The sequence below is a fragment of the Aptenodytes forsteri genome, unplaced genomic scaffold, assembly GCF_000699145.1.
Source record: "Aptenodytes forsteri isolate BGI_AS27 unplaced genomic scaffold, ASM69914v1 Scaffold180, whole genome shotgun sequence".
In the NCBI taxonomy this organism is placed as follows: Eukaryota; Metazoa; Chordata; class Aves; order Sphenisciformes; family Spheniscidae; genus Aptenodytes; species Aptenodytes forsteri.
The window spans coordinates 1,125,976-1,141,621 of record NW_008795486.1 but is presented as its reverse complement, the minus strand read 5'-3'; the positions used below and the strand labels follow the sequence as shown (position 1 = coordinate 1,141,621).

Genomic DNA, 15,646 nt, shown 5'->3' with positions numbered 1-15,646 from the left:
GTCCCGCAGGATCTGAGATGTGCATGCGGCTGTCAGAAATGAGAGAAGGAAACTGAAGCAGCAGCTGGAGACAAAGTGATCATAGAATCATAGAATCATAGAATGGTTTGGGTTGGAAGGGACCTCTAAAGGTCATCTAGTGCCACCCCCCCTGCCCTGGGCAGGGACATCTTCAACTAGAGCAGGTTGCTCAGAGCTCCCGTCCAACCTGACCTGGAATGTTTCCAGGGATGGGGCATCCACCACCTCTCTGGGCAACCTGTGCCAGCGGTTCACCACCCCCATTGAAAAAATTTCTTCCTTATATCTAGTCTAAATCTACCCCCTGTTAGTTTAAAGCCGTTCCCCCTTGTCCTGTCACAACAGTGCATCTAATGACACAAGACACCTTTGTTTGGGAAACTCAATCTCACCTTTAGGGTTGTCACATTTATAACATACAATATGATGCTTATGAAGAATGCTGTTTATAAATGCTATCTCACTTGCATTTGAGTAGAGTCTATTCAAAAGCCTATTTTTACAGAGAGGATTACATTTCTACATTGTATATCCACTTAGTGCCATTTGTACAATCTTAATTTGAAAGCAAGTGTATATATATAATTTCTTTTTAAATTAGCAGAGAGGAATGTGCCTTTTGCTGTTAGCTGGCCACTAATCATCTGGTTGCCAATTAAAATTGCTGAAATTAATAGGGAATAAATTTCCCATGGATGAAAACTATGGAGTCATAGCATGTAGGACTGGAAAGGATCTGTTTCAATGTTTCAGCACCCTAGCAGTTAGAGGCTTTTTTCACAGCAGCAAATTTAGGATGAGTTCTCTGGATTCTGTCCTCAGTGGAGACAACTGATCACTAACCCCATGTAATATCCTGTTTTCAGTCTTCCCGTGGTTGTGGTTTCTGAATCCCTCATCACTCTTTTTCCTCTCCTGTAGATTTCCTTTGGCTTTTTCAGTACCTATCTTAAAACACAGTGCCCCCAAAATGATACAGTTCTGCTGGTGTCTCATCACCAATGATTACAGCAAAATAGTTCTAGCCCATGTCCTTATACACAGCAATCATTCATATTTTGAAGGAAGGCCATGTTGCAGCAGAACCTCACTCTTGGCTCCTCCTTAGTTAATGATCTCCACATAGATGTTCCTTACTCTGTATTTTTGCATTTGATGTTTCCTCCGTCAGAGCAGTGCTTACTGCTCTGTGAGCATTTCTTCTATCTGTGTTTATGAAACTACACATTCCTTTTCAAAAGTCTCTATAGCCAAATTCACAAACTAAACTACATATATGCAGAACCTTCCTGTGGTCAAAATGCATCAGCCCTGGTGGACTTGTCCACTTAATGCCTCCCAGTCGCTCCCGGGAGACTTGGTCCTGATGTGTAGGAATCCACGGCCACTCATTACACTGTAAAAGAAGTTACTCTAGATTTTGTCATGTTAAAAATCCTGTCCGTAGGAGCTCGATTGAATATTCAGACCTCAATTCATCCCACTTCACTGAGGTGGGAATGCATCCTCCTAAGAGTGACTCAGTGCACTTAAGCTCTGAACCATTCTCAGGAGTTTCCCATGTCTCAAAGGACTCTGCTCCCAGCTGACACATCTAAATGCCTAAAGTTTGACAGCATCAATATAAGGCTCAGTTCTTGAGAATACCGTTGTATGACAGCAGTAATCCTTTTAAGCGGAGCTAGAAGTCCCTTTTCCTTAGACTATACTTAACATTAAAAATGTTATACCCTGAGTTTTTTGATAATTAGTAGCCATTCTTTATACCAACAGTGTTTCAAGACTTCCCTGAATGACTTGTTAACCTAATGGTTTTATGCTTGCTGTTAAAAAAGACTTAATCTTGCAGGTGAGAGTGAAAAAGTGTTATTTTTTTGTCCATTTGTTTTTAAAATGTTGTATTCTTTAGTAATATAGAAACAAAAAGTCTCTAAAATAACATACTACAAAGGTGAGGGTCAGCATCACATAAACATCATAATGAATATGGACTTTGTAAAAATGCTTTTCAGTACCTTAGGTATTAAACATTCTGTAAAAAAAACTATTGGATGCATCGCTACAGACATGGTAGTTTTGCTATTAACAAAAACTGCGATCCTTGCAACATAAGTCTCCCTTTTACTGACAGGGCTCTTCCATATTGTTGTTGTTTGTTAAGAACTCGTGTGTTTTCTACAACGGCATTGACTCATGCCTAGGCAGGAGCCTGAATTCATTGCAGATATTCTGTTTCACAAAAAATGACGCCTGATGTTCATTAAAAGCAAATGTATAGTCTCCTACTGTTAAAACTTCACAAATTCATAGTGTTAATTAGAGTGGGTTTTAAAATTTAGAAGCAACAGGGTTATTTCTAATTTTAGCTAGAAAGAGGTGGACTGTCAAGAGAATGTTTATTTATTCCTTTCAGCCTTTTTGCTTGATTTGCTAATAATTACTTGGGTTTGGTAGATGTTGCATACTAAAAATAAACTGAAATATAGTAGTACAGTGTTAATTCTTGTAAAATATATATCCCTTGCTTGTTCTCCCTTGAAGGATAAATAGCTATTCCATAGATATTTATAATCGATAATATGCTCTCACATTTTGAATATTATGTAATATAATGCCATTTCATTTTTGTTAAAAAGCCTCTGGGCAATTCAGCATGTGTTAACACCGGTTTACAGCTTGAAGGGAATAGGTGGCATGCCAGATTATTTCCCAAAGAAGTTATAGCAAAAATGAGCCCCCAGCCCCCAAAAAACAACCTGGGAAGCAAAAACACAGAACTAAGCACCATATGCAAACACGATGAAAAATCTGAGTTTGGAACATGTCCTGAGTAGATGTCTCTATGTACTTCCAGAAAGGCCAAGAGGAAGAAAATCCCACAGGTAGAGGCCTTCAGCTGGGACCTTTTCCTGAAATGGAATGGACTAATGCACAGGTGAGAGTAGTGAATTTAGCTGTGAGAAATAAGTGAGGAAAGGAAATAGTTTCTGGACTGCTGCTTCATAATTTTGCCAATTTTTCTCACCAATGCTCCCCTAGACTGAAAAGCACCTGTTCTGAGTTAAAAAAAATATTTGTGTGAATGCTTCAATAATTGCCAAGATGCTGTGGCATATAAGAAGCCTTGGCTACATACTGATCAATCTGAAAACAATTTGGGTTATTAGGAAAACAATTTGGCCTCACCTGACTTTTGACATCTGAAGAAGTCAATGATATTGCCGTGGTAGTCAATGCAGAGACTCTTCCTGGACGCAGTTCTTCTAACCTGTTTTGAATGTCTCCTCTAGATGGAGGTGGATCGTGCCCTGAAAATGATTGTCTCTCTCCATTGTCTAGACACTCTTTATGATCAAGTAACTTAGATGTAAATGTCTAGACTTTAGATAACTCATGTGGTCAGGAAAATTTCACCTTTATCTTTTTGAAATTTCTTTTTATTGTCTGTTGGCCTTGCAGAGATACAATCAATCTCTGAGGTGTAACAGGCAGAACCAGCCTGGGATATAGGACAGGAAGACTAAGTATATTTGTGCTGAATAGTGCTGCTATCACGGTCCTGAGGAGCCTGACAGACAAGAGCATTGTTGAAGTTGTCTGGGTTTTTTTAATCAAAGAGCTTTTTCGATCAAGGAGCTGTCATTGAAACTAGTAGTACAAAAAAACTCCAAATCAAACAAAAATACCAGTGACTCTCTTGCACCAGGATACTAACCTCCATAAAGTTCTGTTATCAAAATATTCAGTTTAGTTTATGTTGCATTTGTGTTCTCACTTGTCAGTGTATGACCTCCTGCTGTTATGATAATAGATGTGTGAGAAACTTGATACTTTGGTTGTTTGCTAGATGGGTCCTTTGCAATCTCAGGAGGAAAAGGCGGCAGTTTAAGATATAAGGATAATGCACACTAATGGGATATTTCTGGTAAAAGTAGTCTAAAGTGATATATTATTGTTGTCCAAATTGCTATCCTTTGATTTCAGAGTTAACAAGACACTGGGATAAATAGGGCAGATGACAATTCTGAGTGACCTTTGCACAGCTCTCTGCCAGCTGGCCATCAGTTTATAATGGCTTAGGATGTCTAGGTAATTTTCCTAAATACAAGAGCCAAAAATTTGTGGTGCTTAAGGTGGCAACCCAAGATGAATTCAGTGGCAAGTATAATGGATAAGAACTCTTACAGTATATATCTGGACGCTCAATTTCTCCCTCCTAAGATTTTGAGAAAGGTTTAATGAAGCTTATTTCTTGGTTTATTTTGGATGCACACAACTAATTTTTGCTGCTTTTTTGTAACACCAAAAAGAAGAAGAAATGAAGCTAGTCAATCACTGTTTAATTAATCATGTCATTTATTCATGCAAAGATGAACAAAACCTCTGATACCTCTTCAATACTGAGTGGCACACAGTAGGAGGGAAGTGCTGTTTGCTCCTTAACAAGCCCATATGGTGGTAGGAGATCCAGTGTCCCTACTATGCAAACAGCACTGAATCTTTAAAAGCATGTTAAACAACATCTTCCAGTGATAAAATAAGTAAATCAGAAGGCTCATTGCTTGATAACTTTCACCTAAGAGCCTTAAAAATGGAGGCTGAAGAGATCTGTTGAAGTATTTTTTAAATTCTAGAGATGGAGTGTGAGTATCATGCTATTTTTAACTTTTTTTTCAAATAATGCTGCAGAGCAGGTTAGCTATATGTCAGCCCTGGAAAATATATTGGAAAGATTAATGAGGATTTAGCTAAGAAAGCAAACATAAGAATAAATTAATGGTAGGAATAAATTAATGATAGTTAGCATAGTTTTAAAGCAAAGCAATTATGTTAGATAAACTTCATTTCAGAATGTGAATTTGCTTGATGAATGGTCCTAGGTGTTGTTTAGTCTTTTGTAAGGCATTTGATTTAATTTTACGTTGTATCTGGTATAAATAAATAACAGTATACTTTATCAAAATAATATTCCTTAAGGACTGATTAGCTGACATCTCGAAGTACTAGTCAACGAGAAATGACCCTTACACAGAAATTTTGAGGGATAGTCTTCCACGATTTAGAATTGGATGTGGACAACATCCAATATTTCAATATTTTCATAAATCATTTGGAAGGCGGCATGAAGTCTTGGATGGTAAAATTTACAGATGATGCAAAGATTGAAAAAGTAGAAAGAAAAAAGAGAACACAACAGTCAGACAGAGCAATCCAGTTACAGTCTAGCCTGGCAAACAGAGGCCACTCAAACAAAATTATTATTCCCTAGAAGAGAAGTATTACATAGCCAGAAGGAAGCAATGCCAGCCATACATACACAGAGGGGACCCCTACAGTGGAAATAAGTCACACTAAGAAGGTTCCAGATGAAAGAATAGACAACTCAGTAGAGCTTGTCCTATGAACTTTGAATGTTAAAAGAAAGACTAAAAGTTAAGAATAAGGAGGTGGTTTTATTTGTATGTGCAACAACAGTGAGGTTATGGAAATATCATGACAAGGTTTGGAGACTATACTTTTAAAAGATATTAAATACATATAAAGAGAGAGAACAGAGACTAGAGTGGAGAAAAATTCTTCCAGGGAGAGACATGCAGTAATGACAGTGTATTCCTGTGGGGAGACTGAGAATAAGAGGATTCTTCAGAGTAGCAGAGAAAAGCAGAATAGGTACCAGGGTGAAAGCAAACAAATACTGGGGAGGCGGTTTTAGCAGTGAGAATATAGGACAAACTATCAAGGGAAGTGGTAGATCTCAATCTTGTTATGTTTTTCAGATTAGATGCTTTTCTGAAATAGTTACGCACACTTTAGTTTAAGACAAGTTATTGTCAGTGTTATGAGCCGCAGTACATTGCTAACCTCAGCGATCTAATGATACTTTCTGCCTTAAACCCTGACCCGTTTAGGTGCCTGTTCTCTCCTTCAGCAGAGTCAGCAAAAACTTCTTCAACACAGGAATGTGGGATTAGATGATATAGTTGAGGGAGATTCAAGTCATATAACTAATGCAGTTTATCACCTTCTTCTCCAGCCACTAGTTCAAATGAAGAAATGTGGAGCTGTATTACTTGGTCTAATGAGAGCATTTGCTTCCTTTTTACTCCCTTCCCATGGATGAATGGAGGCTAGCGCTGCTTTTCTCATTTTACGTTTTTCTTGGCCTGAGATATGCAGCTTGCATTTTAATGCAGGCACGAATCAATCAGACTCTATGTAGAAGCCAGAAGGCACGCTACATACAGTTACCTTTTGAAATTTTGTTATTGGCCGCTTGCCTGAAGAGGCTTCTCACGAAAAAAGTGACACCTATATTCTTTGTCATCCACACTTCTGTTATTAATGTCCCAGGGAAAAAAAGTCACAATATGTTATGAGGTCCTTAGGTTCACTTTATTATGCTTCTGTTGGAGATATGTCTTTTTTTTCCTTTTTTTTTTTAACTCTATAATACACCCCATCACATAAAGAGCTCAGTACAGCCATCTCCTGGCCTACACATGTGGAGGATGAAGTTTGAATCCTCCCAGGATCACTGATTTCTGAATTAATTTCCTTCATTGATTTGTAATCTGGAGTAGCTAAATTTTGATTAAAACAGCAAGGTTTTGTTGAGAGGGTTTGATGTTGTTTCAGTGCTGTGTGACTGCCATCTACATCTCGGAGATATTTTGTATAACTGGTTGAAAATCGGGTGGTCTTTAAAATGAGATTTTAGACTTCAGATATGTTGTATCAATTCAGATATTGTTGTATCAATCAATTTCTCAGTGGATTTGACTAGTGGCTTTGCAACTAGTCCCTTGAGTCATCTTGGGCAGCTTGCTTCATTCTCTTTGCCTTTGTTTTCCTATCTGTAAAAGAGAGAGAATATTTTCCTTCCTTTTGAAAAACATTTTGAGAAGCATCATACTGCTTGAAGAGTCTTTAGAGTTTTTCTGTCTGTTTTACGTATAACTAATTCATTATTATACAACCATTACACATATTCTCAGAGCAGTGAATAATATGTTCTCATACAATAACATTCTAGCACATTTGGAAGTAAGAAGAAACTGAGGCCCCTAGTCTGCAAGCCTATAGGTGCACTGATCAGGCCCTAGAGAAAGTATAATTAAAATTACCTTTGTTTTGTCCCCCCCACTACACCCCATTATAGCATTTCTTTTCTAGCTCCCTGCTTTGACTTGCACCTAAAATAAAATACCTTCACTTATTCCCATCCTGCTTACCCTGTATCACTCACTGGGAGAAAGTGACTCTCATCTCCAGTTAGGCAAGAATGGAAGGGTCCATTGTGCAATTGTGAAGTTTTAAAAAAACCATTTTCATGCTTTTTGTTCTATTCACCAGCAAAATCTGTCTTAATGTCTAAATAAAATTCAATGGCTAGGTAATGAGGGGTCTAAGACTTTGGTCAAATCCTGTAAAGAACTGTTGAGCAATGGTTTATGTCTGTTGTCTCTTGTTTTACACTCAGATTGTAAACTTTCTGAAGCTTGGCCACTCCATTTTTAACTTCTGGATTTGCTGCAAGCCTTCAACAGTGGAATTCCAGTCCTTAACACTGAGATACGTAGCGATGCATATAGGGCTAATCAGGAGTTAACATTCTTTGCCTAATCTTAACTTTTCAGCTGGGAAAATGGAACTGAGGTCCTGTATTCCTTATTGTAATGTGAAAAATGCAGTAGCGAACACAGGCAGAGTTTGAGTCTCAAAACCTGATTGTATTAAAGTGGAATTTCTCTGATGTACACATCCACTGCCTTTGTGTACTCAGGGACATATTTATTAACTAACATAGCTATTTAGCTTTTTCTCCTGCTAAGTTTTCAGGAATGAATCTTTGCTCTTGCCTATATACCCCTATAGAATTATCAACTCACGCATTTCTCTGTGAAGAATTTTTGTGCTAAAAATATTGCATGGGTATCGGGAGGTCTAATTTTGCCTGCATTTTCGTTATTTGTGATTACTCACAAGTAGTAGAAGAGTTGGAGGTGCACTTTGTAAATTTATTTTCCCTTTCCTTATGATGTCAGTTCCCTTGTGGTCTCTCTCATGGACTTTGTCAGATATTGCTCAGGCAGTTCAGCTTACCACCGCTGTGTAGTTGACCGTCCAACCTCACAAGCTCAACAGAAGAAGATTCAAGCAATGATAAAACTTAAAAAGACTTAATTGAACCCAAGATATTGCTCACTGTTTCTAGATGAACAAACACTTACAAAAGTAAAAAAACGTTTGAGAGGTTTTATTACCAAAGATCTTTCTTCTGGCTTGAATGCTACTTAAAATTGTCTTTGTTGTTAAGAAACAGGAATTTATTGATATTAAAAAGGGACGCTATTTGTGGGCAATTCTTTCAAAGTGAAAGTCTTTAAATTGTTGAGTGGCTTCTATTAACAGTAATCATTGATATTTCTTGTAATATTAGAAAAGTAATTAGGTAAATTGTCTGTAGTGGCCCCTGCAGACACATTTTATCTGAAGTGTTTTATTTCTATATTCCACTTTCCTGCATAGAAGAGTGTTCACTAGAGCTTCCAGTTACAAAAACTGAACTCTAGAGTTTTAACAATCTTACATCTTCTTTGCAATCAGCAGCAAAGGTAACTGCTGTTTTTAATCCTCAGTTAAGTAATTCTCACATACTTTCCTACAGAGGTCTAATATGAATATCCAGATAATGTAAAAGAAAACTGAATATACAGATAGTAGTTTTGCTCAATAAAGCTGAGGAAAATAGTGGTAACATCAGTATTCTGTATTGCTGGCCCATGTTATATGGGGTAAAGTGAGTGCTGGAGCTTGAAATGAGTTTTTAAACTAGTTATTCTTGATTTTTTTCACTCCTGTGATGTAACGCAGTGTGGGTTGTTTAATTTACAGCAACAAAATGATTTGGGGTTAAATGTTACAGAGGCAATGAAGAGGTTGTTCTGCTTTTAATTGATGCTGTGACCTACATTGTTCCCCAAGGCACCACAGACATTTTTCAGAAAAGTCACCTGTTAATTATAATTGTACTCTGTGGTGCTGGGTCAGTTGTCATTTCCATTATGTAAACTTTAAAAACTAGGGGGGGGGTTAGTTCAGTTATTTTAAATCACATTAGGTAAAGATTTGCCAGTGAGGCTGGTAGCTCGGGTATAACTGTTTTCTGAGATGATGATGGCTTCAGTCTCACAGTCACTTCTGTACAAAGCCCTGTAAATTTTGAAGGCTCCAAGAGGTACCTGCGTAGCTGTGCAGTTGCTGAAGGCACTTCCTGCATTCCTGAGAAATTAAGCCAAAAGTGCTGAATATTTGTGTCAGCTTAAATTCCCATAGCCTCCTGCAGAGCAAATGTGTGGTCCTGACCATCCGCTAACCCTGGTTTCTGGAGCAAACCCTAACCTCACTGCGCTGCTGAATATACTCCATATTTCTTCCCGGAGGAGACCACGTCTATTCCTGTGTCCTGTGGTCCCTATACCATCTGCCTCATGGAAACAGTGAGATGTATATTGGTAACTTGGATGAAAGATGGCTTACATTAGTGTAAAGAAGTCAGTCCTTTTTAAGGAAGAGGAAATTCATTTCTTGTCCCTAGCCAGTAAAAATTAAGAGTTGCTAGACTTTAATTATAGACCGTCTGCATTCCCTTTCTTTCATTGAGTAGCTTATGTGGTCAACTTGCAATGTCAGACTGTTCTTAACTGCCTTGAGAGGTTTTTTTTTCCCTCATGACAGACATAATATTTATTTCTTTTTATCTATTTATTTAATATCAATTTACTCTGGATGGGGCTAAAACACCCTTACCTCCGTAATAACTTGCTTACTTGAAACACCTGGGATTTCTTGATTACTTAGTTATAAAATCAATTTAGGCTGGATAAGTGGCTGGCTATCATGAGACCTACAAATGTTTCCCAACTCTGAAAGACTGACCCAGAACTTCTGAGGCTAAAGAATCAAAAAAGCAGCAGTCTTTGTAATCTTGCAAGTTATTAGACAATCTTTAAATTATTGCATGAAGTCATCATTACACAGCAGTAACGAGCAGAGAAACTCAGCTTCTGAAAACTTCAGGAGCCTGAAGTCATAATCTGAATTCACTACCTTTTCAGAGCTTTTCAAAATTTTGCAGCTAAGGGTAATTTTCCTTAAGAAACATAAGTGCTTTTATTACTTCTGGAGACAACATCCTGATTAAATACTTTTAAATGTTGTTATTTATTAAAGTTAGAAAGTTGGGATATCCCTGACCATTGGGAATGATTGATGTAATTCTTTTAGCTCTGAGCATAAACTCAGAAATTAGTCATAATTCAACTTGTAGCTTAAGGTAAAATAGTTATTGCAGTGGTAAAATCTTTTGGAAAAAGCAGCATGTTATATCGTAAAGTGTACTCCTATGTGCCTTTACTTTGCATTGATGCCTGCTGCCTCAGTAAACTGTCCTACTTAATTTTTTAATTTACTTAGTCTCCAACTAAGGGATTGAAATGATTTTTCTCTTTGCTTCATGCAAATCTTCACCAATTCAGAAAAGCACAAAGGAATTGTGAAATATGAAGTATTTAAACAGTGTCTTTAATTTTATTAGTAATACATGCTCTTTCTGTGGATAGCTCAGAGCCTTTTCATTGTTCATATAAACTTTTTATAGGAGGTGTACAGCTACAAGTGGAATTCTTTTCATATGTTATTTGAAAAAGTGTTTCCCAGGGTAAAAGCGATCATGATAAAATTATATCTTTACAATACAGAGTTGTGTTTCAAGGAAACTCATATCAAATTGTACTTTTTTCTTTCTTGGTGCAATAGAGAAATGTAGAACTTTCGATAACATCAAGTGACTATGTTTGGTGTCTTTTTCATATGTCATCACGTGACATATGAAAATGTTTGGTTTAAATTTTTTCTTGATGTTGGAATCCAGTTAAAATATATTTTTATTCAGAACCTTTATTCAGTGAAGTACTGAAAAGAGATATAGGAATTAGTAGATAATTTGGAGAATTTTAGAGAACAAAAAGAAACAGGTTAAAATAAAGAGCAAACTGATTAACTCACCTGGCCTCAGCTTCTACCATGGGAAACTTTTTTCTACAATGCCTTTTTCACCCAACGCTCAATAACAAAAAAGCAGCACTTTTATTTTGTTGGGAAAAAATGATTGTTCTTGCTTACAGAAAACATTGTAACTGATTGCACTACAAATGAGGAATGACTGAGTTTAGCTTAATCTGTAGCTAAAGCCTGTAGAAATTTTAGACATCAGGCAGCAGTTGAATCCCATAAAGCACAGACAATTAAGATACCTTTCCATGTTCAGCATCCTAACATGAGCCAAACACGCTCTTTATTCCAACTCTATTTAATAAAAATTAAAAAGTTGCTCAATTGTCTTATTCAAACAGAAAAATTCCAAAGAATTAAGAAAATGATACTTTTGCTATTGTATGATTTCCTACAAGGCAGAGTATATTGTTGAGAGATAAAATATGTATAGCTTCTTTACTATGTAATCCTTCAGTACTGCTGCAGGTTTTAATTATCATTGAATGAGTTGGCTTAGATCTTCCCACACACACACATATAATTGTAATATATTCTACTCATCTAAGAACAGTTATATCTCACCTTGGCCATAGGTATTTGAAAATTGCAGTTTTTGTTTTGACAGGTAAAACTTCTCAGTTACATATTTATAACCTTATAGGTGCAAGCAAAATACAGCTCATTCTTCATTTCTCTCCTATATTCAAAAGGTTTCTGCCCCTTCTAGTGAACTCTGAAGGCCTCTATCCCTTTAGAAATGCACAGTTCAGCTCATGAAACTAAATTTCCAATGACCAGATTCTTCTATTTTGCTTAGAAGTTCTGTCAAAAGAATTGTCCTTTTCTTAGCTTAAATTGTCCTTCAGCTTAAACTCCACAGAACTTCTGGATCCCAATTTTTCAAAGCTCCCTTTGAAGGTTTCTAAAATAATAAGAGCCTGAGCCACCTACTTTAACTTTGAAGTTAGCTCTACTTTGAGAAGGAGTTGGACTACATGACACAGGTCACTTCCAGCTCAAATTGTAATTCTATAACTCTATGATTCTGCGACATTCACTGAAATTAATTAGGGATTGATTTTGAAGAGTGAAATTATAGACAAAGAACTAAACATTGTAGGCATCCAAATTTAAAAATCCCAACCCCCATTTCCTAGCCACACCTCTGTCACTCTTAATGTTCAATTTAGCTTTTCCTTTCCTTTCCTCTCCTCTGTCTCATTTTCACTCTTACAGTGCCAAGATACTTTTTTCTGGTACCTTTGAAATATTTGGCCATTTTGCTTTGGTTTTGCCCTCTCTTCCCATGACCTTGCCAAGTCCCTGTTGGCAAAACCACACTACAAACTTTTTATATCATAGTGATGCCACTGATGGTGCAACTTTCAGATATTATTTATGCAATGAAATATAAGAATTGGAGTAAACTTTAGTGAAGTATATTTTCTGATATAATCTGCATTTACAATTCAGGTAAATGCATCCTTTTGTGAAATCTTAAAATCTAAGCCAGAACTTGTAAAAAAAAATCTATTTTTCAAGCAGTTAAGGAGCTTTTCATTAATCAGCACTAGCAAAGTGTGCAAAATCAACTCCTTCTTTCAGAGATTTTTTTCCCCTGCTATCTTTATAGCTGTTGTGAAAACTGGGAACTAGAGTGTAAGGCAATAGTGCCATAGGAACACAGAATGCAAAGGCAGACCCTCTCCCAAATAGCTTCCAAACTATGTAGAGGAAAAAATAAAAATAGGTCAAGTAGGACAGAAGAGGTACAAAAACATATTAAGAAAGCACCAACTACTGATAATTTTTAGTTAATTATTACTCCAAAGAAAGATGATAAAGGAGCAGCTTTGTGGGACGTTCCACTGTTGGATTTCAAGTGCCATTCCTGGGAACGCGGTGGGAAACTGAACTTGCATAAGATCCAGTTTTACTCTCCTTTTGGGGAAATCTCTGAGCCCTTGTAACACGTGCAAAAAGAGTAGGTGTTTGCTTACAGAGGGGGTCCAAAAGAACATACTGGAAGTGGCCACAAGGACATTTTCACATGATCTTAGTGTACCAGATGCTTTGGGACAAAAGGGATAAAACTTCTTCCCTGGCCTTTCTGAAGAATTTGTTAACACCCTTTTTACCTCTGCAACACAACCTTATGGGGAAAAAAAAGTTCTTTCCGCTGTGATGGATGTAGGTTGTGCTTCCTAGGCCAAGAGGTGGTGCACCAGCTTGAAAGTGTGCTAACCACACATATTGCAGGTTCTCATACTTCTGGCAATAACTATTTTTCATTTCTTCTGCAGATGAATTAACAAGGCTTTCACAAGGCCATTTCAAGCAGTAACAGGGAAAAAAGCTAGATCTATAATAAATGGCTAAAACTTACTCTTCCCCAGTGTAACGGAAGGAAAGGAGAACTGTAATTTAGAGGTGGTTGGAGTCTGGTATCAGCAGGTAGAAATTTTACCTATGTTTATAGAGCATGAAACCCTTCCTATGACTTTTGAAACAACTGGATGACTTCTTGAGTTCTGAGCCCATATTTTTTTTAATCTTTTGAGGGTTTACTATTTGCTGCCCTTCTTCCTAGTAATTCAACAGTTTAAATTAGATAATTGCTGAGCAAATTCCAAAGTTGTTCTATGAATGTCAGAACTTGCCTTCTTTAGCTGCTGGGAGAGGTACTATTTGAATGAGTAGTTGATCTTAAAGAGTGAAACCTCTCTTCTTGGTTTAGCTTTCTAATAGCACTGCTAACATTTTTTTCCCTGGTCTGTATGTCTGTTGGTAAAGAGGATGACTTAGGATGAGAGAGAAAGTGACAGTGGGTAAATTGGTGAGTGATCTCTCCGGCTGCAGTTGGACGTTCCCCCTCTCCCCTTCTTAAATATGTTATCCCAGAGATGCTACCACTGTGGCTGATGGGTTCGGCCTTGGCCAGCGGTGAGTCCGTCTTGGCACCGGCTGGCATTGGCTCTATTGGACATAGGGGAAGCTTCTAGCAGCTTCTTATAGAAGCCACCCCTCTAGCCCCCCCCACTACCAAAACCCTGCCATGCAAACCCAATACGATAGGCAAGCAGAAATGCCCTCAAGTTGTATGTGTTGTGTACTTTGTCCTTCATATAGATCTGTCTTCATATGATGTAACTAATTTTGTTGGTCTTTTTTAATATTCTTTGTTTGATGTTTTTTCAAATAATGAATTACTTAGGATAAAAAGTAGGCTGTGTAAGTGGAGGCTCAACTGATTCATGCAAAGTGACTGTTTCTGAAAAATCAATATATGGTACATTTTTACTGTCTCTGCTGTTCTATGAATTTTCAGATCTCATAAAACAGATTGCCTTCTAACTATAAACATGACCAGGCATCTCATATTCTGGTTAAATAACTCAAAGAATTCGTTATCCAAGCAACTGTCTGTGGTTCTTCAGTAACAGTGGATTGAAGAACTGGAGACTGATCTAATTCCTATTTTTAAGAGTACATGAGAACTCATGCCTTTGACATCACTTTCTTCGTTTCAGTGGGACTGGTTTTAGTGCACAGGCTATGCCAATGTAAGGAAACAGGCTATTGCAATATATTCTTAGATTGCTACAAATAAATATGTGTTAACTTTTTAAAGCTAATTCTAGGACAGAATAGCATGAAGCCCTATCATTTAGCATTTGGTTTGTGAAGCAAATATTTAAAATAAAACACAGCTTTGGAATAGTGCTCCATAGTACACTGTCCTGCAGGCATTTGTAGGAAGTTAAGAGGTGTCACATAAATGACGTCAGAATTTTTTGCATTTGATGTGACTGAATGGGCTGGAATATTACTTATTAAAAACAATGGGTTTATAGCTGTAAAATATATTCACAACCCAGCTAAATTATTTGCTCAGAATAATTTGATCAGCTGCTTTTTTTTTTTGCCTTTTTTAATTTTATTTTAAATACCGGTGCCTGTGACTTTCCAAGTGCAAGTCAGGCCAAAGTTCTTAAGAGTGTAGAGAAATATGTATCCTCACAGGCTTGCAGAGCATGGTCCAGAGACACTCCTAAGTTAGGCTGTCTCTTTCTGTTGAGTATGTGGAGACTGGCTGTTTCTATAAGACAAATCAGTATATAACCTTATACTGGTAAAGGAGTTGCTTAGTTCAGCATATTTACTCTGCTGGGAGAGGGCAAATTTGGGGTTGAGTCCTCTACTGTCTTTACTTGAGACAGTCATCTGACAAAAGGAGAAATAATGCAGAATAATCCAGAGCCTTTTACTGATGAACTTTCTGTTAAAAAAACCCCCAAAGTATGTTTTGAAAATTGTGACACTGTGACCTGAACTTTATCCAATAACCATTTTTTTTGCATTTGAAACTAGCAAACTAAGTGATTAAAGGCTTGATCTTATTAGAACCTAACTAATGTAAATCATCTAATCCGATGCCTGAAACATTTGTCTTGAGCTTGTCATACATCCTTATTACAAGCTTATATTACAGAAATTTTCTACCACTGTAAGCACTTCATTTACAGATCTGAGAATTTGAAACCAAATGAAGAGTTAAATGGAAATGGAG

General features: G+C 37.1%; 1 protein-coding gene across 3 annotated transcripts in view; it reads left to right on the top strand.

Annotated features, from left to right (window-relative positions):
• The window catches only part of DLG2 (discs large MAGUK scaffold protein 2), a 1,087,547-nt gene that overhangs the window by 420,543 nt on the left and 651,358 nt on the right, over nt 1–15,646 (top strand). For all 3 annotated transcript variants that reach the window (XM_019472611.1, XM_019472613.1, XM_019472612.1), the window contains one exon: nt 2,876–2,956. In XM_019472611.1, the coding sequence (XP_019328156.1) occupies nt 2,876–2,956 (81 nt within the window). The remainder of the gene's footprint in view (nt 1–2,875; nt 2,957–15,646) is intronic.